This window comes from Anolis sagrei, chromosome 6, assembly GCF_037176765.1.
Source record: "Anolis sagrei isolate rAnoSag1 chromosome 6, rAnoSag1.mat, whole genome shotgun sequence".
Lineage (NCBI taxonomy): Eukaryota > Metazoa > Chordata > Lepidosauria > Squamata > Dactyloidae > Anolis > Anolis sagrei.
Genome location: NC_090026.1, coordinates 54,618,217 through 54,643,458, shown reverse-complemented (window position 1 = coordinate 54,643,458; position 25,242 = coordinate 54,618,217). Strand labels below are relative to the sequence as shown.

General features: G+C 42.6%; 1 protein-coding gene across 1 annotated transcript in view; it reads right to left on the bottom strand.

Annotated features, from left to right (window-relative positions):
- Window positions 1-19,300: 19,300 nt before the first annotated feature.
- FOXI3 (forkhead box I3) overlaps window positions 19,301-25,242 on the bottom strand; it is a 32,993-nt gene continuing 27,051 nt past the window's right edge. Inside the window, exon 2 of the mRNA XM_060781367.2 lies at window positions 19,301-20,633. Coding sequence (XP_060637350.2) covers window positions 20,062-20,633 — 572 coding nt within the window. The 3' untranslated portion in view covers window positions 19,301-20,061. The remainder of the gene's footprint in view (window positions 20,634-25,242) is intronic.

The following is a 25,242-nucleotide window of genomic DNA, read 5'->3' as shown; positions in this document are numbered from 1 at the left end:
CTCTAGGGGCTCTTACTGCCTATTACAGGGAAAACCAACTGATCCCTAATCCATCTAAAACACAGACATGTGCCTTTCACCTTAAGAACAGACAAGCATCCCGAGCTCTGAGGATTACCTGGGAAGGAATCCCACTGGAGCATTGCAGCGCACCCAAATACCTGGGAGTCACTTTGGACCGTACTCTGACCTACAAGAAGCACTGCCTGAACATCAAACAAAAAGTGGGCGCTAGAAACAACATCATACGAAAGCTGACTGGCACAACCTGGGGATCACAACCAGACACAGTGAAGACATCTGCCCTTGCGCTATGCTACTCTGCTGCTGAGTATGCATGCCCAGTGTGGAACACATCTCACCACACTAAAACAGTAGATGTGGCTCTTAATGAGACATGCCGCATTATCACAGGGTGTCTGCGACCCACACCACTGGAGAAATTACACTGCTTAGCCGGTATTGCACCACCTGACATCCGCCGGGAAGTAGCAGCCAATAGTGAAAGGATCAAGGCAGAGACATCTCCAGCTCATTCCCTGTTTGGGTATCAGCCAGCACGTCAATGACTTAAATCAAGACATAGTTTTCTTAGATCTACAGAGACACTCGCTGGTACACCCCAGCAAGCGAGAGTCCAAAAGTGGCAGGCCCAAACCCAGCACCTCAATTCATGGGTGATACCAGATGAGAGACTCCCCCCTGGGCACTCAGAAGACTGGGCGACTTGGAAGGCGCTGAACAGATTGCGCTCTGGCACCACGAGATGCAGAGCCAATCTTAAGAAATGGGGCTACAGGGTGGAATCCTCGGCATGCGAGTGCGGAGAAGAACAAACCACTGACCACCTGCTGCAATGCACCCTGAGCCCTGCCACATGCACGATGGAGGACCTTCTTGCGGCAACCCCAGAGGCACTCCAAGTGGCCAGATACTGGTCAAAGGACATTTAACCAAATACCAAATTTGCAAAATCTGTGTGGGTTTTTTTTCTTTCTTTTCTTTCTTTTTCTTTTTAATCTCTGTGTTTGTTTTGCTCTGTTAGAAATGTAATACAATGGTTGCTGATGACACGATAAATAAATAAACCCTGCTCATTGTTGTATGAACAAAGAGCCTAAACAGGGCCATCAAAAATTACTTTTCAGGTCCTTTTAAAGTACAAAGCTCTGTAGAGAATATTGCACAGAACACATGTATTCTCCTCCTATGTGTAGGATTGTACTCTTGACATAGGGCTAGGAAAAGAAAATTTCTCTCCTTCTATTAGTGGAATTGTACTCTTGACATAAGGCAAGTGTGGTCAACAGTAAAATAAGTTTCCTGCCATAATTTAATTGCCTTGCATTTGAACAAAAGGCGGGTCTGCTAGTACCAATGAGAATTGTGCCGACAACCTGCTTCTTTCTCCCCCTGTTCTTCTCGACATTCCTTCTTGTCCCCAACTTGCCCTTCCTGAGAACTGATAAAGAGCAAACATTCTCTAAAACTGTGATAGACAGACATTTTCAACACTTCTTTTGAAAAGAAACAACTCAGATCACTGGATTTTTTAAAAAAAATGTTTTTTGTGACAGTTGGAAAAACTAACAAACCAAGTGACTGCCTTAGGGTTTAAGAATGTAGCATGAAGGAAACCATCACTCAGCTGTTATGACCCACCGAACTACATTGAACGAGGGCCGAAATCAGCCAAATGCTAGTATTTGACATCTGCCATTATCTGAGATCCCTTTCCCACAGGTTCAGTGCTACATATTGGCACCGAATGTTGATCTTACAGAATGGATGTTCTTAATGTGGTTTGTGGAAACATGCTATAGTCCTTTTATGTTTTTAAGGTTGCCAGGAATATCGTTTGAAATTTCCACCTGTCGGGAATTTCCCTCTCTATGTAGAACTAAGTGTTCATGCCCATTTTATGATTTGAATGATTGATATCTCTATCATCTATCTATCTATATAAATAAAAATGTAATGTTAGTTCGTGCTACCATCAGAACTCAAAAACCACTGGGGGAATTGACACCAAATTTGGACACAAGACACCTAACAGTCTAATGTATGTCCTCCACTAAAAAATGATTTTGTCATTTGGGAATTATCGTTGCTGGGATTTATAGTTTGCCTACAATCAAAGAGCATTCTGAACTCCACCAATGATGGAATTGGGCCAAACTTAGCACACAGGGCTCCCATGACCAACAGAAAAAACTGGAAAGGTTTGGTGGACATTGACCTTGAGTTTGGGAATTATAGTTCACTGATATCCAGAGAGCACTGTGAACTCAAACAATGATGGCTCTGGACCAAACTTGGCACTAATATTCCATATGCCCAAATATGAACACAGATAGAGTTTAAGGGAAATAGACCTTGACATTTGGGAGTTGTAGTTGCTGGGATTTATAGTTCACCTACAATCAAAGAGCATTCTGAAACCCACAAACGACAGAAATGGGGCAAACTTCCCACACAGAACCCCCATGACCAACAGAAAATACTTAAGGCCATCCAGTCCAACTCTCTTCACCAGGGCAAGAAAATGTAATCAGAGCCCTCCTGACAAAGAGCCATCCAGTCATAAATATAGATAGATAGATATGATTCTCTCTCACACACACAGATATAGTATCATAGATTTGAAAGACACCCTTAAAGAAGGACTATGATATGTTGCATATTCCAGAGTAGGCAAACCAGACACTCTCCACATCAACACTGACAAAGAAACAACAAGAAATACTGTTTACTCACAAGCATAAAGAAATTACATATATTAGAAACCAACACTTTCTTGTTACTTTATTTTCCAGATCACCAGACTGGGCCACAGCAACATGTGGCAGGGGACAGCTAGTCTATAAATAAAACTATAATGTTCATTTGTGGAATTAACATAACTCAAAAACCACTGGGTGAATTGACACCAAATTTGGACACAAGAAACCTATCAGGCCAACAAGTGACCATCACTCATAAAACACTGAAAAACACAGCAGAAGGGACTTAAAAAGCCAGAAAACAAAAAAAACCCCATTACAACGCATGCACAAAACCACATATATATACACAAACACACATATATACATACATATATGAATATGCACACACAAAAAACATACACAGAAAGGGGGAAGGAAGGAAGGGAGAAAGGAAGGAAGGAAGGAAGGAAGGAAGGAAGGAAGGAAGGAAGGAAGAAGGGTAGAGAGGGAAGGTTGGAGAGAAGGAGGGAGAGAAAGAGGGAAAGAAGGAGGGAAGGAGAGAAGGAAATAAAAAGTGAAAAAGGGAAGGAAGGAGAGAAGGAATGAAAGAGAGAAAGAGGGAGGGAAGGACAGAAGGAAAGAGACAAGGAAGGATGGAACCAAAGAGCAAAGGAAGTGAGAAAAGAAACAGGTAGAGAAGGAAGAAAGAAGAAGGGAAAGAAAAAGAGGGAAGGAGAAAAAGAGGGAGGGAAGGAAGGGGAGAAAGAAAGAAGGAGAAAAAGAGGGAGGGAAGGTTGACCACAGCAACGTGTGGCGGGTACAGCTCAGCTAGTATATGAGTATGTATGTATGTGTGTGTGTGTGCGTGTGCGTGCGTGCGTTCCACTACAGAAGCATTCCACTACAGAAAGCAAAAGTACATCCCAGCTTTATTAGAGACTGCAACTGAACAACAAACAGTAACACAAATGTCAGCAGGATTCTTGGTTTATTTGGGGGGCTTCTGGGCACAATTTGAGAACCTGGACTTCTGCTCTCATTACAAAGAAATGTTTTTGGAACTCAAAGGGGTTCCCTTGGGCAAGTTATGCTAAGCTAATTTCTACTGCTGAATTGCTTTCACATATAAGTTTTGATTTTCTGTCGTCTGGTTGTTCTCCTCATTGTGAGAACTCAACTTTATAGATTCATTCCACAAACAACAGTCCCTTTCCGGAGTTTTAATCAATTTGTTCTCCTTTTCATGACTAGCAAGAATAAGCCTATGTATTTCTGCCTTGCCTCTACTACTATATGACAGTGCTCAGCTTTTCAGTCATCCTCACATTGTTGGGTGAACTTCGGTGGGGTTTTAATCATGGAAGTAGCATCAGAGGAGTTAACACATTTGCTTTGTAGATCTTGAGATGTGGGTAAGGTTGAGGACACAAACCCTGCGATATGACAAAGGGGCAAAGCAAAGATAATGACTCCCATTTTGGCAATGAAATCACTCCAGATTTTCATCCAGACTTTCAAGAAATTCAACATGTGGCTAATCTCAACTGGGTCTAGCACCTTGGAGAGCTCCTTTGAGGCCAACTAAAACCTGGAGTGGATGTACCGTCCACTGACATGAAAGAAAGGCGAAGCCTCACTCTCTGCTCTCACACAATGGAAATACTGCCAATAGCTCCCATATCAATTTGTGAAGTCTTCATGCCTCTACTCGTGGCTTGCAATATCTCTGTAAGATAGAATGTAAGCTTTATTTATCGTGTCAGAAGCCAGTTAAGGGTACAGTTGCAATGTATATAAAAGAAGACAAACGGTTCTGGCCCAGTTTACCTGTCCAAACGCATCTCTCCCTATAAACCATCTAGGTGCTTAAGATCATCTGGAGAGGCCCTGCTCTCAGTCCTGCCTCCTTTGCAAATGCGATTGGCGGGAATGAGAGACAGGGCTTTCTCAGCGGTGGCCCCTCGGCTATGGAACGCCCTCCCTAGCGATATCAGATTGGCCTCCTCCCTCCTAACATTTTGAAAGAGAGTTAAAACCTGGCTGTTTGAGCAGGCATTTGCAGACGCAGTGTAATAGACTAATTGAGATCCACGGAACGATTGGACGATGCGACGGAAAAATGATTTCATTGATGAGACGCTGAGGACTTGTGCTTTATGGTTTTATTGCTTTTATATGGTTTATATTATATGTAATGTTTTAAACTGTATTTTAGGTTGCTGGGGGCATTGACTGCTGACTGTAAACTGCCTCGAGTTGCTTCCGGGTTGAGAGGGACAGTATACAAATATCTATATAAATAAAGATGTAACGTTCGTTTGTGGGATTAACATAACTTAAAAACCACTGTATGAATTGACACCACATTTGGGCACAAGACACCTATCAGGCCAACGAGTGACCATCACTCATAAAAACACTGAAAAACACAGTGGAAGAGACTTTAAAAAGACTTTAAAAATTATATTACAACTCATCCACAAAACCACATATATACACATATACACAAATAAATACAGAACTACGAGGGGTATTTTTTAAGTAAGGTCCGTTTTGTTGTAGACACTAGTAGTTCGCGCGCAAACCGCAACAAGCGCGTTACCGGCATGCCTCGGGAACAACTGTGCTCAGTTTCCGCTCTGTAGCTAACCTGTACGGTTCTGTTCTGTGCTTTAAAAATGTTTAAGACTATCAACTCACCCGCCGCATGTGAGGTTCGCTCAGTGATACGTTTTTTGTCAGCAAGGAACCTGCCTGCTGCAGAAATTCATCAACAGATTTGTGAAGTGTACGGTGATACTGTTATGAGTGAAAGCAAAGTGCGTAAGTGGGTACGGCAATTCAAAGATGGCTGTGACAACGTCCATGATGAGGATCGCTCCAGTCGCCCTTCTTTGATTACAGATGATTTGGTGGCTTTTGGTGGCAGCAAGTTTTTATGAAGAGGGTATTTTAAAATTGGTTCAGAGGTACGATAAGGATTTGAACAAACTTGCCAACTATGTTGAAAAATAGAATGAAGTATGTACTTTCTGAAAATAAATTTACTTTTTTGAAATAAACTTTCGTTGTGTACTTATGTTCAAACGGACCTTACTTAAAAAATACCCCTCGTACACATACTGTATATGCACAGAGAAAACACATATACACAGAAAAGTGGAAGGAAGGAAGGAAGGAGAGAAGGAGGGAGAGAAAGAGGGAAGGAGAAAAGGAAAGGTAGAAAGAAAGTAAGGGGAGAAGGAAATAAAAAAGTGAAAGAAGGAAGGAGAGAAGGAATGAAAGAGAGAAGGAATGAAAGAGAGAAAGAGGGAGGGAAGGAAGGAAGGAAGGAGGGAAGGAAGGAAGGAAGGAAGGAGACAAGGAATGATGAAACCAAAGAGCAAAGGAAGTAAGGAAAGAAACAGGTAGAGAAGGAAGAAAGAAGAAGGGAAAGAGGAAGGGAAAGAAAAAGAAAGAAGGAAGGAAGGAAGGAAGGAAGGAAGGAAGGAAGGAAGGAAGGAGAGAGAAAAAGGAGAGGAAGAAAGAAGAGAAAGAGGGAGGGAAGGTTGGCCACAGCAACACGTGGCAGGTACAGCTAGTAGTAAATAAATAAATAAAAAGTTAAAAACTTGGCATTATGCTAGATTTCCTTTGACCAGAAGCTGGCCACTTGGAGTGCCTCTGGTGTTGCTGTGAGAAGGTCCTCCATTGTGCATGTGGCAGGGCTCAGGTTGCATTGTAGCAGATGGTCTGAGGTTTGCTCTTCACCACTCTCGCATGCTGTGGACTCCACTTTGTAGCCCCAAAATGTAAGCCAGAATGCCAGAATAGTTCTCACTTAAAGATGAAGACCTTTCCTACAGAAAGGAGTATCATTGATTTGAAGGCTTATGGCTAACCTCATCAAAATGCCAGATAAGTAAATAGCAGTTGGAGTGGTGGTTGCTCTCAGCAGGAAAATATTGAGCAGTAATGGTAATCAATTACCTTATTGCCTGTGCTTCTCTTTTCACCCTAATCTGCCTTCTTCTGCAGCTCTTTTTCATAGAGAAAGGGGAAAATTAAGGACGCAGACAATCCCGACTCATGTTTGTTTGGTTTTCTAGGAAGCCTTTGAATGGGGTTCTTCCAAATCAATGAACATTCTAAGAGAAACATGAATGACCGTGATGGAACAACTTGGAATTATGAAAAGTGTTAGGCTTTGAACCAGGTTTAAATCACATTAGTTTGGATTTGTTCTGAAAGTACTGAGTGCTAGGACAATACGATAAACAAAACAGCAATGTGTTGGGAAAGTGAAGCAAATGGTATTGGGAAATGAGACATGAACGTTCTCTTTTAAGGATCTGTACAGGCAGATAGAGCTTGGCAGCACTTGTCAAGAGGTAATCTACGGTTTTTAACCACTTTGCCAGTAACCACAGAGATAGGAATGAAGGTGAGAGGGCAGAATCAAGGAAGCACACTACGTTTACTTAATGCCACTCTATATTAAACAAGTTCTGTCCCTAAGCCACAATGCATAGCACTCCCCAAACTCCAGGAAGTCAGCATCAGATGCCTTGTCTCTAACAGTGCAGAAGTCTTATTCCACACATCTGGAATATTGTGTCCAATTCTGGGCACCACAATTCAAGAGAGATATTGACAAGCTGGAATGTGTCCAGAGGAGGGCGACTAAAATGATCAAGGGTCTGGAGAACAAGCCCTATGAGGAGCGGCTTAGGGAACTGGGCATGTTTAGCCTGAAGAAGAGAAGGCTGAGAGGAGATATGATAGCCATGTATAAATATGTGAGAGGAAGCCACAGGGAGGAGGGAGCAAGCTTGTTTTCTGCTTCCTTGGAGACTAGGACGCGGAACAATGGCTTCAAACTACAAGAGAGGAGATTCCATCTGAACATTAAGAAGAACTTCCTGATTGTGAGAGCCGTTCAGCAGTGGAACTCTCTGCCCCGGAGTGTGGTGGAGGCTCCTTCTTTGGAAGCTTTTAAGCAGAGGCTGGATGGCCATTTGTCAGGGGTGATTTGAATGCAATATTCCTGTTTCTTGGCAGGGGGTTGGACTGGATGGCCCATGAGGTCTCTTCCAACTCTTTGATTCTATGATTCTATGATTCTCCTGTTCGTCATCCAGTTTATCATGGCAAGGATGAGATCTTGCCCCCTTTCTTCCTTTTTAACATTTAATCTGACAGACATGTAGTGCAGCATATGTGCCCACTGCCAATGATCCAACCATATCTACCTCTCTGAGAAAGGGGAGGTTATACGTGTGGCATAGTTCCTGTCCTGAAAGGACTCAGGAAGAAAGGATGCCATGCAATATATCTGTGTGGGATGCTGATGCTGTACCTCTTTCCTACTATCTCCCCCCTCATCAACCATCATCACCATAGAATCATAGAATCATAGCATTGGAAGAGACCTCATGGGCCATCCAGTCCAAGAAGCAGGAAAATTGCATTCAACGCACCCCTGACAGATGGTCATCCAGCCTATTTAAAAGCTTCCAAAGAAGGAGCCTCCACCACACTCCGGGGCAGAGAGTTCCACTGCTGAACGGCTCTCACAGTCAGGAAGTTCTTCCTCATGTTCAGATGGAATCTTGTTTCTTGTAGTTTGAAGCCATTGTTCCGCGTCCTAGTCTCCAGGGAAGCAAAAAACAAGCTTGCTCCCTCCTCCCTGTGGTTTCCTCTTACATATTTATACATGGCTATCATGTCTCCTCTCAGCCTTCTCTTCTTCAGTCGAAACATGCCCAGTTCTTTAAGCTGCTCCTCCTAGGGCTTGTTCTCCAGACCCTTGATCATTTTAGTCGCCCTCCTCTGGACACATTCCAGCTTGTCAACATCTCCCTTAAACTACTGTGCCCAGAATTGGACACAATATTCCAGGTGTGGTCTAACCAAGGCGGAACAGAGGGATAGCATGACTTCCCTTGATCTAAACACTATACTCCTATTGATGCAGGCCAAAATCCCATTGGCTTTTTTTGCCGCCGCATCACATTGTTGCCTTGTATTTAACTTGTCCATGAGGATTCCAAGAACTTTTTCACACGTACTGTCCACGAGCCATGCATCCCCCATTCTGTATCTTTGCATTTCATTTTTCCTGCCAAAGTGGAGTATTTTGCATTTGTCACTGTTGAACTTCATTTTGTTAGTTTTGGCCCATCTCTCTAGTCTGTTAAGATCATTTTGAATTCTGCTCCTGTCCTCTGGAGAATTCTTGATAGTAGAAGGTGTCAACCCAAAGGAGATTCATCAGAGAATGCAAGCTCTTTTATGGTGACTGTGTTGATGTGAGTACTGTGCATCGTTGGGCGAGTAAGTTTAAAGATGTTGAGGTGACACCTTCTGCTGTCAAGAATTCAATGACAGCACGTTGCTTAAGTAGCATTGACCGACCATCTGTGCACGGTTCCATGCTTCGCACTTTAACAACACAACCATTCAATGCTAAGGCTTCCCGCATAAATGGAACTGTAGAAGAGAGTCTACTGAACAAGCCAGTATCTGCCGCGTACCAGTACTGCCGTCTGTTGAGGAGTTACGAAGGCGAAGGGATTACTTTTTATTCAACCCTCGTAGTTTAAGTATGTATTTTATATATGTTTTGGTTGGTGATTCTCATTGAGATGTAGCCATGGGGAATAGCTTTGTGTGTGTGCGCGCGTGCATGTGTATTGTATATTTCCATTCATCTTACTCATTGTTAGATTAGCATTTCTTGATTATAATTCATTCTTTCTGCTGGATGTTGTTGTTATATTTTAGCAAAGATCCAATCGAAGTCAGCTGCAAAACATTGATGGTAGAGGTAGATGATGCTTTAAGAGTGCCTTGGACCACAAAACAGTGATGGTAGCAGTAGATGGTGTTTTGAGAGTGCCCTGGACCGCAAGAAGATCAAAGCAGTCCATACTCCAGGAAATAAAGCATGTTTGCTCACTGGAGGGAAGTATAGTAGAGGTGAATATGAAATACCTTGACAACATAGAAAACAGGATAGTTTAGATAAGATAATGATGCTGGGGCAAATGGAAGGAAAAAGGAAGGAGGGGCTGACCTAGGGCAAGATGGATGGATGTTATCCTTAAAGTGACTGGCTTGACCTTGAAAGAGCTGAGGGTGGCACCAGCTGACAGGAAGCCCTGGCATGGGCTGGGGCATGAGGTCATAAAGAGTCGGAAACGACTGAATGAATAAACAACAACAGCAGTAGATGCTAGAAGACAGAGTCTTAAACATTAAGGAAATGAGTAGCTCTGGAAGCTTTTTAGCATCAGGACTGATCTTGCAGTCCTTTCTCATCAAGATTTTTTGCCCAACATCTTTTTTGTTTCTCTTTCTGATGGAGTCACAGCAGGGGAGCAGCGATGGGGAAGGGGCACAATGAGGGCACGTAAGAAGTCTGCCCTTCAGATGAAATGTTCCTTTATACACACACAATCTAGCATTGCAGTAACTTCAAAGTTGACTTTAGTAGTTGGAAATACATCTTATGCGTCTAAAGAAAAGGGCCAAACAAATTTACAAAGAGAATGCAAATGCTGAAAATTTAGGAGTTCTAGACAGGATTGATTTTCATTGTCTCACTCTGCAGGGTTAGAAATGTGGAGGAAGATTTCATCTCGATAGTTAAAATCCTCATTTGAGAGGCAATGTGGCATCAGATCAGCCTCCTCCCTCCTTGCCTTCAGAAGAAAAGTAAAAACCTGGCTCTGGGACCAGGCTTTCAGAGACTAGTGTAGTGCAATATAGATTGGATTATGTGCAATGACTATGGAATTGGCCTTGGAGCATGATCTTTGGATGGTGTGATTTTAATAATGAATGTAATTTTAAAATGCTCGACTTGTATTAATTTTAACTCAACTGATTTTAAGTTTTTAATGTCTGTATGTTAATTTCTGTCTGCTCCATCTATAGTGTTGTCCCTATGATGCACTTATCCCCCATCCTAAATTGAAAGCCTACCTCACTGTTTATCCTTTTTGGGCTCCCCTCAATTACATATTTTCTATTCCTACCTCATCCAGGATTTTATCGTTTTACCTCATCCATTTGGCCTGCCCATTCTGTTCGATTTTATATTGTGTTAATTTGCTTTATTTGTTTTATTTTGCTACTGTACATATTTTATTCTGATGTAATTTTTGTTGTCTGCAGTCTGTATTTTATTTTGCTGTATTGAACCTTTGGGCTTGGCCTCATGTTAGCCGCCCCGAGTGCCCTTTGAGGAGATGGTGGCAGGGTAAAAAATAAAATTATTATTATTATTATTATTATTATTATTATTATTATTGACACAAAAGCACAGTATGTCACAGCAAACCAGATCTATATGCTGGATTTCGTATCACAAAATCACAAGTCGAACACTTCCCAAGCGTCTAGGACTGTGTGATGTATTTTCGAATGATGCGTGCAGATCCAAGTAAGGTGGCCTTTTGCAGTTGGCAGATTGTGATTTTGTTAATGTTTATTGTTTCCAAATGCCGGCTGAGATCTTTTGGCATGGCACCCCATGCGCCAATGACTACTGGGACCACCTGTATGTCAGAGTCTTTGCAGTTGGATTTTGAGGTCTTGATAGCGGCTGAGTTTTTCCTGTTGTTTTTCCTCAGTGCGACTGTCACAGGATTTTTGCATGTTCAAATTCCACAACCTTTGCGGGTTTATGATCCCACCAATTATTTACTGCTGGCAGGTGGTACTTGTGACATAAGTTCCAGTGAATCATCTGGGCCACAGAGTTGTGTCTTTGTTTAGTCTGTTTGTGCGATTTTCTTGCAACAGCTGAGGATATGATCCATGGTTTCATCAGCTTCCTTGCACAGTCTGCATTTTGGATCATCTGCTGATTTTTCAATGCTGGCCTTAATTGCATTGGTTCGGATGGCTTGCTCCTGGGCTGCAAGAATCAGGCCCTCTGTCTCCTTTTTCAGGGTTCCATTCGTGAGCCATAACCAGGTCTTCTCCTTGTCAACTTTTCCTTCAGTCTTCTCAAGGAACTGCCCATGTAAGGCTTTGTTGTGCCAGCTGACAGCAATGGTTTGGAGTGCAGTTCTCTTGTACTGACTCTTTGTCTGCTGTGCTTTGAGAAATTTCCAGTTATTGATTTCAATTAAAGCAAGTTCTTGGCTTTTCTTGACATATTCTGCCAGGGTGTGTTTTTCTTCTTCAACTGCTTGTTTGACTTGTAAAAGTCCTCTGCCCACAGACTTTCTAGGCAGAGAGCCAGTTAACATCACTGAGAGGATGTAATAAATTATGATTATGATCATGTTGCAAGGCATTGAATAATTGCCATATGTATGCCGCCTTGAGTCCCCTTCAGGGTAGAGAAAGGTGGGGTATAAATAGGGTAAATAAATAAATTAAATAAAATTTGCCCCCACCCCCCTTATAGTCACATCCAGATTAGCTTCTCTTCACCCTGATATTCTACTATCTGTTCCATGAGATGCAAGCCATAGAACACCAAGAGATAAGAATCTGTTCCACAGCTCTCTGCCTCAGGAGTGATAAAAATTTAGAGCCGAGGGATGTTTTAGAACTTTTGTGTAATGCTGCCACTTTAATTTTGAAAGCTGTTGGGTAGAACCTGTGTCTGCTGCCACATTCCTAACACATTTTACTGCAAACCTTTGCAGGCAGATAGCAGGTGAGCACAGTGAGGGCAAAAATTGAATTAGATGCCTTTTCTTTAAAAATAAAAGTAGTTTTATAAACGTGCTGAAAATAATCTGTAGTTTGGTCATTAGTTTCAGCTTTATGTAAAGAAGTAATTTGCCCCAGGGTTCAAGTTTACCAAATACAAACAGATATTAGCCACCTCTAACTTTCTCCAAGGATCTGTGTGCACTTAAATCACTCAGGCATGCCCCAACGTTGGCAGTCTTTAGAAGGAGCTTGAAAATGTGGTTGTTCCAGTGTGCCTTCCCAGAATAAGGAAACTCCAAGCAATATGTCCCAAATGCACTTTACCAGAGATATAGATTTGCCTGCATGCCCCTCCTATCCCTAAAATATCTATCCTATTTCACCTGATCATGCCCATCACTTTTTAAAGATTTTAAGTATTACATTTGGCCCTGCCACAGGTTTTAATGCGCCGCAGTGTTATTGTTAATGTTTTTTGCTTTGTTTATTAGTTTTTTAATTATTGTATTGTGTTTTACTGATGTATTTGGGCTCGGCCTCTTGTAAGCTGCACTGAGTCCTTCGGGAGATGGTATCGGGGTATAAATAAAGGTTTATTATGTATTATTATTATTATTATTTGTATCAGCAAAAAGAAAAAAAGCTTCATTTAAATGAATCAGTCTTCTTAGATGCAGAATAATAAACCTGACCTTCTTCTACTTGGCCTGGTAAGCAATGAAAGGCCATGAAAAACATTCTTGCTCAGCCCAGAGTGTTAAATCAAATTTACTGATAAAGAGGAATCATTTTCTAAAACAAGGCATACTAATCTGAATAGAAAAGCAAGCATAGATTCTACTTGTCATCAACAGATTTTGTGCAAAATGGTTTGTGAGACAGGACCTTTTCTGTGGTGGCCCCCCAGCTATGGAATTCCCTCCTGAATGAAATTAGATCTACCCCCACCCTCCTGACCTAGTGAAAACCTGGTTGTGGAACGAGGCCTTTGCAGAATGATGGGTGAGACTGGTAATTTGACCACAGTTATTGACCACAACTAGCCGTCCCCTGCCACACATTGCTGTGGCCCACTCTGGTGGTAATGGGGGTCCTGTGTGGAGGTTTGGCCCAATTCTGTCGTTGGTGGGGTTCAGAATGCTCTGTGATTGTAGGTGAACTACAAATCTCAGCAAGTACAACTCCCAAATGTCAAGATTCCATTTTCCCCAAACTCCACCAGTGTTCACATTTGGGCTTATTGAGTATTTGTGTAGAGTTTGGTCCAGAGTGCTCTCTGGATGTAGGTGAACTACAACTCCAAAACCAAAGGACACTGCCCACCAAACCCTTCCAGTATTTTCTGTTGGTCATGGGAGAACTGTGTGCCAGGTTTGGTTCAATTCCATCGTTGGTGGGGTTCAGAATGCTCTTTGATTGTAGGTGAACTATAAATCCCAGCAACTACAACTCCCAAATGTCAATGTCTATTTCCCTTGAACTCCATCTGTGTTCATATTTGGGTATATGGAATATCCGTGCCAAGTTTGGTCCAGTTCCATCAATGTTTGAGTCCACAGTGCTCTCTGGATGTGGGTGAACTATAATTCCCAAATTCAAGGTCAATGTCCACCAAACCTTTCCAGTTTTTATTCTGTTGGTCATGGGAGCCCTGTGTCCTAAGTTTATTATTTATTTATTTCTGCTACTTATAAGTTTGGCCCAATTCCATCATTGGTGGAGTTCAGAATGCTCTTTGATTGTAGGTAAACTATAAATCCCACCAACGACAATTCCCAAATGACAAAATCATATATATATTTTTAGTGGAGGACATAAATTGGACTGTTAGGTGTCTTGTGTCCAAATTTGGTGTCAATTCCCCCAGTGGTTTTTGAGTTCTGTGAATATCACAAACGAACATTACATTTTTATTTATATAGATATATGAACTGAATATACGGACTGAGTTGGACATGTTTTTATCTTGGCAAACGGCATTTATGTAATTTATCTTATATATATTTGTTAATTTATTGTTGATATATGATGTTTTTAGATTTTTACTGTTAGCATTGAATCCTTGCTGTCAGCCGGTCTGTGTGCAAATTGCGAAATCTCTCAAAAATGGATCATGAAGGAATGTTTTAAAAAGTAGCAACTTTTAACAGTTTTATTCCCAACATTTCTAGATGTCCTCAATGTCCTACTGGAGAGAAAAGAAAACATAAAACTTTCCCAAAGCATTATAAATAAGTACAATTTCCAGTTCATAATTTACAAATAAAGACTCTTGTAAAAATAAATTTACAGAGTAGGATATGACAAAGTAGCATTTATATATATATAAAAAATACCCAACATACTGCTTCGGAAAAAACTGAATGCTGAAAAAAATACATCTTTGGTACAAAACTACATAATTTTCAAAAATATGTACTGATGCTGGCATCAAAGTCCTACTACAAAACATGGATGCAAGTCCAGTTATTACGGACCCACAGCCCTAGGACTGAACTGATCCAGGATGCTGGTTTGAAAGTGTTATACTTCCACACTGCTTGACAAACATAATAATAGAGAAGCCTGGCTTGGAACATACACATATTCTCTATGCCAAGAACCTTTTCATGGTGAAAGACAGCAATGACTCTTGGGCCAAATGAGGAGGACACATCACCCCACAAATGTTGGGGGAAGCACCGCTTTTGCTTGATCCATAATTATGACTTAGATGAAGGGCTAGAAGGCATGATCATCAAGTTTGCAGACGACACCAAATTGGGAGGGATAGCCAATAGTCCAGAGGACAGGAGCAGAATTCAAAACGATCTTGACAGATTAGAGAGATGGGCCAAAACTAACAAAATGAAGTTCAACAGTGACAAATGCAAGATACTCCACTTTGGCAGAAAAAATGAAATGCAAAGATACAGAATGGGGGACAATGCCTGGCTCGAGAGCAGTACGTGTGAAAAAGATCTTGGAGTCCTCGTGGACAACAAGTTAAACATGAGCCAACAATGTGATGTGGCGGCAAAAAAAGCCAATGGGATTTTGGCCTGCATCAATAGGAGCATAGTGTCTAGATCTAGGGTAGTAATGCTACCCCTCTATTCCGCTTTGGTTAGACCACACCTGGAATATTGTGTCCAATTCTGGGCACCACAATTCAAGAGAGATATTGACAAGCTGGAATGTGTCCAGAGGAGGGTGACTAAAATGATCAAGGGTCTGGAGAAAAAGCCCTATGAGGAGTGGCTTTAGGAGCTGGGCATGTTTAGCCTGAAGAAGAGAAGGCTGAGAGGAGATATGATAGCCATGTATAAATATGTGAGAGGAAACCACAGGGAGGAGGGAGCAAGCTTGTTTTCTTCTTCCTTGGAGACTAGGACGTGGAACAATGGCTTCAAACTATGATAGCCATGTATAAATGTGTGAGAGGAAGTCATAGAAAGGAGGGAGCGAACTTGTTTTCTGCTGCCCTGGAGACTAGGACACGGAACAACGGCTTCAAACTACAAGAAAGGAGATTCCATCTGAATATGAGGAAGAACTTCCTGACTGTGAGAGCCGTTCAGCAGTGGAACTCTCTGCCCCAGAGTGTGGTGGAGGCTCCTTCTTTGGAAGCTTTTAAACAGAGGCTGGATGGCCATCTGTCAGGGGTGATTTGAATGCAATATTCCTGCTTCTTGGCAGGGGGTTGGACTGGATGGCCCACGAGGTCTCTTCCAACTCTTTGATTCTATGATTCTATGTCTTGGCCTAACCTTTTCCCTCCTCTGTTTCATTTCCTGTTTTGTTCTCCCTTAGGTGTGGACTTTTCCATTTGTGCTTAGTTTTAGGGGTGGAGCTTAAAACCCCCCTAAAGGCCTGGCTCAGTTGGTTTAGCCCTTTTGCCTCAGAAGTTGTCTAAAAGGCTTTTCCCTCCTATTTATTGTGTCAGAGTTTTAGAGAAGGCCAGAAATTGTCTGGGTTCATTGGCCTGGCAATCTAAACAGGCATTCCATAGCATGTATATACCACATAGTCACTATAGCTTGTACATACCAGCATCACAGCTTGTACTGCCCATCATAGCCTAGTATTTTACACTATAGCCCAGAGTACTTTACCATATAACTTGTACCTTTACCATATAATTATTATAGATCTGTACGTTATCATTTTAGTTCTGTATTATATCAATAGCCAAGTACCTTACTGTTGCCAATATAGCCAAGTACTGTATATTCTGGCATATAAGACTACTTTTTAACCCAAGAAAATCTTCTCAGGGGTCGTCCTATATGCGGGAGTCGTCTTATATGCGAGAGTAGTCTGATACATGGGGCTGTCTTATATGTTGGAGTAGTCTTATATGCCGGAGTAGTCTTATACGCCAGGAGTCGTCTTATAGAGCGGGTGCTGAAACTTCCAATCCGGATTGGAGAATCTGCGGTTGCTGCATATTGTGGGGGGAGCTCAAAAATGGCAGTGGCGGCGTCCCAGCCGTATGCACCGACTGTATGAAAGCATTAAGGGCAACGCTGTACAAGTATGGTAGAAGAAAATCCATTCATCAGGATTCATGGACTTAATACAATCCCGATGGTGAGGTGAAGGGGCGCCTCACTGGGAAGGTGTAAGTAAAGGGCGAAGCAAGCTGCAGGCGTGTGGGGCGCCTGGGATATGGAAAAAAGAGATAGAGTGGCTCTGGGACCAGAAAAACACAACTCTTTTACCTGTCTGGCCCTCCTCTGTATCCTATTACCGCACTCCTCCTCTGCCTCTCAGATCTCGCTCCTGAAGATTGCCTTGAAGCGGTGCGGGTGCGCATGTGCGAGATCTGAGAGGCAGAGAAGGAGGTACGGCAATAGAAAAATTACCATATTGAAATCAAATCTGATGCTTTTAAAAATTTTATTTGGTGTGTGTTGGAAGAGGGGTAGTCTTATACAGTGAGTATATCCCAAACTCTATATTTTAACTGGAAAAGTTGGTTGTCGTCTTATACGCCCAGTCGTCTTATATGCCAGAATATACGGTATTTACAGACAATAAAGTCCATTATTTTACTTTCAATAGCCAAGTATTATACCAAGTGACTTACCAAATTATAGTCAAGTATTTTACCTCATATTTTACGAATATAGTCAAGTGTTTATTACCAGTGTAACTAAGTTCAATCAACAAACTTGTCTTTGTAATAGTTTATTTTGATTCGCCTTTTAAGGACCCTGACTGAAGTTAACTTTGCCTTTTGTTTCTGGTAAACTTATTTAGCTAACTTTAATCCTGTCTCAAGAGTCTTTATTTTTAAAGAACTGAAGTACATCAGAGGGTATACCAACAGCCACCAGGAATAGCCAGACATATAGTTTTCCTTTTACCCCGGCGTGCCATCACAACTGTAGATTATAATAAACCTGATACTCTATGTAGGCTGGAAGCATACCATAGAATCTCACAGGAAGACCTAGAGAGGTCCACAAGCACTTCTGGTGGGGGAATATTTTTGGGAGTGTGGTTATTGAATTGAGGATAAGGGGGTTGTATTATTGCATGATTTTTCCATCAGATCTGCCCCATAAATTTTGCTGAAATTTATTTCCATATAGAAGTATGCTCATAGTCTTCAATAAGCAGCAAAAAGCCAGGCTGGCTGATAGTTCCACAAAGCCTATGCACTATGCATTTGTGGATAGTTCCACAAATGCATAGTGCTTTTCTTAAAGAAACACTGGTGCACATGCTGGTTTTCCAAATCTAGGACTGGCTAAGACAGTCCCTCAAACTTCTGAAGGGCCGGATTATAATTTGAAAAAAACAACAATGAATTCCTATGCACACTGCACATATCTTATTTGTAATCCAAAAACACTTTAAAACAATACAATAATTAAAATGAAGAACAATTTTAACAAATATAAACTTGGGGAGGCAGCAGGCGAAGCGGCCCCAAAGCTGCTTCGCCCGCCACCTCCCCCCATTCTCCTGCCTTCGGGATGTGGCGAGGTCGCATCCCGAAGGCAAGAGAAGAGCAGGCTGGGCCCAGGGAAGCTTTCGGGCCGCTATGCTTGCCCCTCCCCCCCTTCTCCTGCCTTCGGGATGCGCCGAGGTTGCGTCCCGAAGGCAGGAGAAGAGCAAGCTAGGCCCAGGGAGGCAGCGGTGAAGAGGCCCCAAAGCTGCTTCGCCCACCACCTCCTCCTATTCTCCTGCCTTCGGGATGTGGCGAGGTCGCATCCCGAAGGCCGGAGAAGAGCAGGCTGGGCCCAGGGAGGCGGCGGGTGAAGTGGCCCCAAAGCTGCTTCGCCCGCCACCTCCCCCTATTCTCCTGCCTTCGGGATGCGGCAAGGCCACGTCCCAAAGACAGGAGAAGAGTAGGCTGGGCCCAGGGAAGCTTTGGGGCCGCTTTGCCTGCCCCTCCCCCCTTCTCCTGCCTTCGGGATGTGGCGAGGCCACATCCCGAAGGCAGGAGAAGAGCAAGCTAGGCCCAGGGAGGCAGCGGTGAAGAGGCCCCAAAGCTGCTTCGCCTGCTGCCTCCTCCCATTCTCCTGCCTTCGGGATGCGGTGAGGTCACGTCCCGAAAGCAGGAGAAGAGCAGGCTGGGCCCAGGGAGGCAGCGGGCAAAGCGGCCCCAAAGCCGCTTTGCCAGCCGTGTCCCCTCCTTCTCCTGCCTTTGGGATGGGGCGAGGCCATGTTCCAAAGGCAAGAGAAGAGCAGGCTGGGCCCAGGGAAGCAATGGGTGAAGCCGCCCCAAAGCCGCTTCGCCCTCTGCCTCCCCCGCTCTCCTGCCTTCGGGATGTGGCAAGGCTGCGTCCCGAAGGCAGAAGAGCAGGCTGGGCCCAGGAAGGCTGTGGATGAAGCGGCCCCAAAGCCGCTTCATCTGCCGCCTCTCACCCTTCTCCTCACCCTGCAGGCCAGATAAATGACCTTGGGGGGGCCAGGGCCGGCCCGCGGACCATAGTTTGAGGACCCCTTGGCTAAGACATCCTGATACCCCTCAGCCTACCTACGGAAATGAAATGCATCAGTAACTGAATGTATCCCAATGTGTACCATGTGAAGATGTTGCATAAATCTGTCTAATGATAGGGCCAGCCCTGTCCAAATCAAATTTGCAAAAATCATGTTAGCAAAAAACCTCAAAAAACCCCAAGGGCCCAAGAAATCCCTGCTTGGTGCCTTTCTATGGACTGAAGAAAAAGTCTATGGTAGTGAAAGGCTGGCTAACAGAAGTTTCAAACCGAACCTTCTCAACAAAGGCAACTACATTTTTACATTGTTCAAGGCACTTCATTTAATCTCTTCATCTGTTTTTTTATACCATAGCACTTGTAAACAGAGGCCCAAAATACACATTTATCCCTCCTCCCAACAGCCAACAAACAATATACTTCTTGATATTTGGTTCTCTTTCCAGCTTAAAAAAGTAGATTTTAATACCAAAACCGAAAACATGTCAAATCAGTCTAAGTGGTCCTCATTTACAAAATGCGTGAGATGCTGGTAATATGCAAAAGAAATACTTTGAAGTCCAGAATGTGCTGTACATTCCTCCCTAAAGATCAAGTGTCAAAAGCTTTTTGTTCCTGGCTCTGAAAGTTGTCCTGCCTGAAGTCAATTTTAAGAGCGGAAAAAAGTTGGAAGGGGGGACATTGTCTTCTCCGATGCAGAATAATAACCTGGCCTTCTTCTACTTGGCCTAGTAGGACCAAGATTTGCCTACACAACTGGGTTACACTTCAGTGCCTTCCCGTGCATAGATGAGGCTGTTGACTGTGAAGTTGTATAAGTGGTTGTACTGGCCCGATTGGCCACCACTGCCAGGATGGAATGGGCTGTAATAGGCCCCAGCTGGCCCGGAAACCCGCTGGAGCTGCTCCGTAGGGGGGACTTCCTGGGCAAAACTGCTCCCACTTAGTGGCCCAGCTGGGAGGTTTCGGTGGTGTAAATCACTGCTGAAGCTCCCTGGAAGACGGCCTCCATTGCTGAGCGAGTTCATGCCGCTGAAAAAGCTGCTGAGGCAACTGGGAGTAGGCGAGACGATCACAGGCGGAGAGGCACTCTTCGAATGGCTCCGCATGGAAGCCATTGGTTCGAGCTCTGAGGAGGGGCTTTCACCGCTGGGCTTTCCTGCAGCTAAAGAAATCGAGTGCCCTTCCTCAGTCTTCAGGGTCCCCAAGGTGGAAACAGTGGAGGTCACAGCAGAGGCATTCGGGTCGGAGCGCCTCTTGCGCTTGCGGCGGAAATTTCCGTTGTCAAACATTTTCTCACAGTTTGGGTCCAAGGTCCAGTAGTTTCCCTTCCCTGGAGGATGACAGAGAACAGATATTGAAAAAGACAAACAAAAAGAAATCCTATCCTGCAAACTGCAAGAAATTGCACTGACCCCAAACAAATTTTGAGCCATTTATAATATACTAGCAGTCCCCTGCCACACGTTGCTGTGGCCCAGTCTGGTGATCAGGAAAATAAAGTAATGAGAAAGTGTTGGTTTCTAATATATGTAATGTCTTGATGCTTGTGGGTAAACAGTATTTCTTGCTTTTTCTTTGTCAGTGTTGATGTGGAGATTGTCTGGTTTGCCTACTTTGGGACATACAACATATAATTGTCCTTCTTTAGGGGTCCCTTTCAAATCTTTGATACTGCATCTGTCATATACATGTGTGTGTGTGTGTGTGTGAATGGCTGGATGGCCCTTTGTCAGGAGGGCTTTGATTATGTTTTCTTGCTCTGGTGAAGGGAGTTGGACTGGATGGTCTTAAGGCAGCACTTCTCAACCTGGGAAGTCAAGACCCGGGGGGGGGGTCACCAGGGGTTGTCAGAAGGGTCACCAAAGCCCACCAGAAAACACAGTATTTTCTGTTAGTCATGAGGGTTCTGTGTGGGATGTTTGGCCCAATTCCATCGTTGTTGGGGTTCAGAATGCTCCTTGATTGTAGGTGAACTATAAATCCCAGTAACTACAACTCCCAAATGTCAAGGTCTATTTCCCCCAAACTCCATCTGTGTTTATATTTCAGCATATTGAGTATTCGTGCTAAGTTTGGTCCAGATCCATCACTGTTTGAGTCCACAGTGCTCTCTAGATGTAGGTGAACTACAACTCCAAAACTCAAGGTCAATGCCCACCAAACCCTTCTAGTGTTTTCTGTTGGACATGGGAGTCCTGTGTGCCAAATTTGGTTCAATTCCATCACTGGTGGAGTTCAGAATGATCTTTGATTATAGGCGAACTATAAATCCCAGCAACTACAACTCCCAAATGACAAAATCATAATTTTTGAGTGATGGTCCCTCCTTGTGTTGTGAGACGTTTTGTTGCCAAATTTGGTGTGATTTTGTTCCTTGGTTCTTTTGTTTTTAAGGTACTCATTATGACAAGAGCATTTTTATATATATAGATATGGATATATTTTGTGCAGGAGAAAAATAAAATGTGCAGTAGAAAATATGAGTTTTTGATATTGGCAATCTAAACTTTAACCAGGAATTAAATCTACAATTTTTTAAATGAAATTGATAAGAGAAAGACACAGTATATTAAAACAATGGGTGTTGCCTTTCAGTCTTTATACTCTTAAATGTGTTTATTGTTATGTGTGTTTGATATACCGTATATACTCGAGTATAAGCCGACCCAAATATAAGCCGAGGTGCCTAATTTTACCACAAAAAACTAGGAAATCGTATTAACTCGAGTGTAACCCGAGGATGGGAAATGCAGCAGCTATGGGCCAATTTCAAAATTAAAAATAGTTACCAATGAAATTAAATTAATTGATGCATCAAATTAAAATCGGCATGTGGCATTTAGTTGCTCTGCTTCCATGACATTAAAGAGATGCGAGACATTTGCGAGACATTTGTATTGCATACACAATCCAACAGGGTTTAGTGTGAAAATATTTTACTATGGTCCTAGATAGAAGAAGCAGGAAAAAAAAAACAAGGCATCCAAATATGGGAAACATACATGAGTTTTCTGATAAGCATAACAATGTTTGCAGAGGTGGCCCTAGTTGCAGAGCCCCCCCCCCCCCCCCAATCACTGATATATATTTTCTGTTGGTCGTGGGAGTTCTGTGTGCCATATTTGGTTCAATTCCATCATTGGTGGAGTTCAGAATGCTCTTTGATTTTAGGTGAACAGCTGGAATGTGTTGAACTTCATTCTATAGATCTACACTGGAGTTTTCCAGACATTTCATGTTGGTGACACATTTTTTAGACATACATCATTTCGTGATACAGCAATTAGGTTTTTTTCTAGCCAACCAGAGGTTCAACCAACCCTCTAGAATTGATATGGACACATACATAAATTATAATAAAACATGTGGAGACACAACGTATTCTTAGAAAGGATTGGTTGAACAGCTGTTTTGCTAATAAAGCTGAATTACTGTGTCACGAAATGATGCATGTCTACAAAAGCATGTCACCAACATAAAAGGTTTGGAAAGCTTTTGGTATTGTAGCTTCATTAGAGACTGCCTCGAAGATTACCAATTTATTTTATTTATTTATTTATTTATTTACGTCATTTTTATCCCGCCCATATCAGCCCAAAGGCAACTCAGGGCGGCATACAAGTCAGCAACAGTTAGATGCCATATATAAAAATATACACATCAGTAAAAAGCAAAAAACATCACAATACATTTAAAAACCATAAATGCAATCTATATAAATAAAAATGTAATGTTCGTTTGTGGGATTAACAGAACTCAAAAACCACTGGGGGAATTGTTGCCAAATTTGGACTCAAGACACCTGTCTGGCCAACGAGTGACCATTACTCATAAAAACACTGAAAAACACAGCAGAAGGGCCTTAAAAAGCAAAAAAAAAAACCCACAAAAATACATTACAACACATGCGCAAAACCACGTATATATATACACAAACACACATATATGCATATACACAGAGGCGGCCCTAGGTAATTTTCAACGGTAAGCAAACAATATTTCCCCCCACCCACCCCCCAACCAATCACTGATATATATTTTCTGTTCATCGTGGGAGTTCTGTGTGCCATATTTGGTTCAATTCCATCATTGGTGGAGTTCAGAATGCTCTTTGATTGTAGGTGAACTATACATCCCAGTAACTACAACTCGCATATGTCAAGGTCTATTTTCCCCCAAGAGCGCCTCAAGAGCGCCCCTGGGCAAAATCAACTATACTGCAAATGCTTACTTTGCGTAATGTGTTGAGCCGCCCCTGAATGTTTGCAAACTCTGTGCCTGGTTAGTTGGGGGTGTGAGAGATAAACAGAAGGAAAACCAGGAAATATGTGAAGCTCCACACCAATGCGTAGGCCTGTGCTGGGGATGAGTATTCATATATCAAGCATGCTGCAAATGCTCAGTAATGTTCTAACTACCATATATTTATCTTTGCACCAACTATACAACTATGACATTTGGAACACAGAATTAATGAGGTCTTTGGCTTCTGAGAAATATGGCTTTTAACCAAAACAAATAAATTTGTTTCAATCCAAAGCATTATTTACTAAAAACCATAGGTAGAACTTAAAACTATCTTCAGGAAGCCCCCGTCTATCTATATAAATAAAAATGTAACGTTCGTTTGTGGTATTCACAGAACTCAAAAACCACTGGGGCAATTGGCACCACATTTGGACACGCTACCCCTAACAACCCAATGTATGTTCTCCACTAAAAAAAAAAATGAGTTTGTCATTTGGGAGTTGTAGTTGCTGGAATTTATAGTTCACCTACAAGCAAAGAGCATTCTGAACCCCACCAACGATGGAATTGAACCAAAATTGGTACACAGTTCTCCCATTACCAACAGAAAATACTGGAAGGGTTTGGTGGGTAGTGTCCTTTGGTTTTGGAGTTGTAGTTCACCTACATCCAGAGATCACTGTGGACTCAAACAATGATGGATCTTGACCAAACTCTACACGAATACTCAATATGCTCAAATATGAACACTGGTGGAGTTTGGGGAAAATAGAATCTTGACATTTGGGAGTTGTAGTTGCTGGGATTTATAGTTCACCTACAAAGAGCATTCTGAACCCCAACACCAATAGAAGTGGGCCAAACCTCCCACACAGAACCCCCATGACCACCACAGTGGGCCACAGCAAGGTGTGGCAGGGGACAGCTAGTCTATATAAATAAAAATGTAATGTTCGTTTGTGGGGTTAACACAACTCAAAAACCACTGGACAAATTGACACAAAATTTGGACACAATAAACGTATCAGGCCAACGAGTGACCATCATCACTCATAAAAACACTGAAAAACACAATAGAAGGGACTTTAAAAGCCAAAAAAGCAAAAAAAGATGCTACAGCGTATGCACAAAATTGACTCCCCCCCCCCAGCAAACAAAACACACAATAGCATATCCACACTTTCTTCTGGACTACAGCTCCCAGTATCCCCTAAACCAGGCCCTTTAGGAGAGGCGGATGATCCAAATGCACTGCTTCCAAGCTCCATGCTTTCTTCTCCTCGGATTTCTTTGAGAGCATCCCAGTCCTTGCATATTTCCAATTTCCTATTCCTGAACTGCAACACCCAGCAATCCTCCAGATAGATAGATTAGATAGTGCTAGATAGGTAGGTAGATAGATTGATCAGGAGGACTGCTGGGAGTTGCAGTCTAAGAATAGATAGGGAAGGAAGAAAGGGGAGAAAGAGGAAGAGAAAGAAAAGGGGGGGGGAGGAAGGGAAGAGAAGTTAGGAAGGAAGGAGAGAAAGAAAGGAGGAGAGAAAGATGGGGGGAAGGTTGGCCACAGCAACGTGTGGCGGGTACAGCTAGTCTAAAATAATTATTTATTACTAAACTATTTTTGTTTTATTATGAGGTGCCAGAGACAGTATACAAATAAAATCAACTTAAACAGCCTGAGACCACATAAA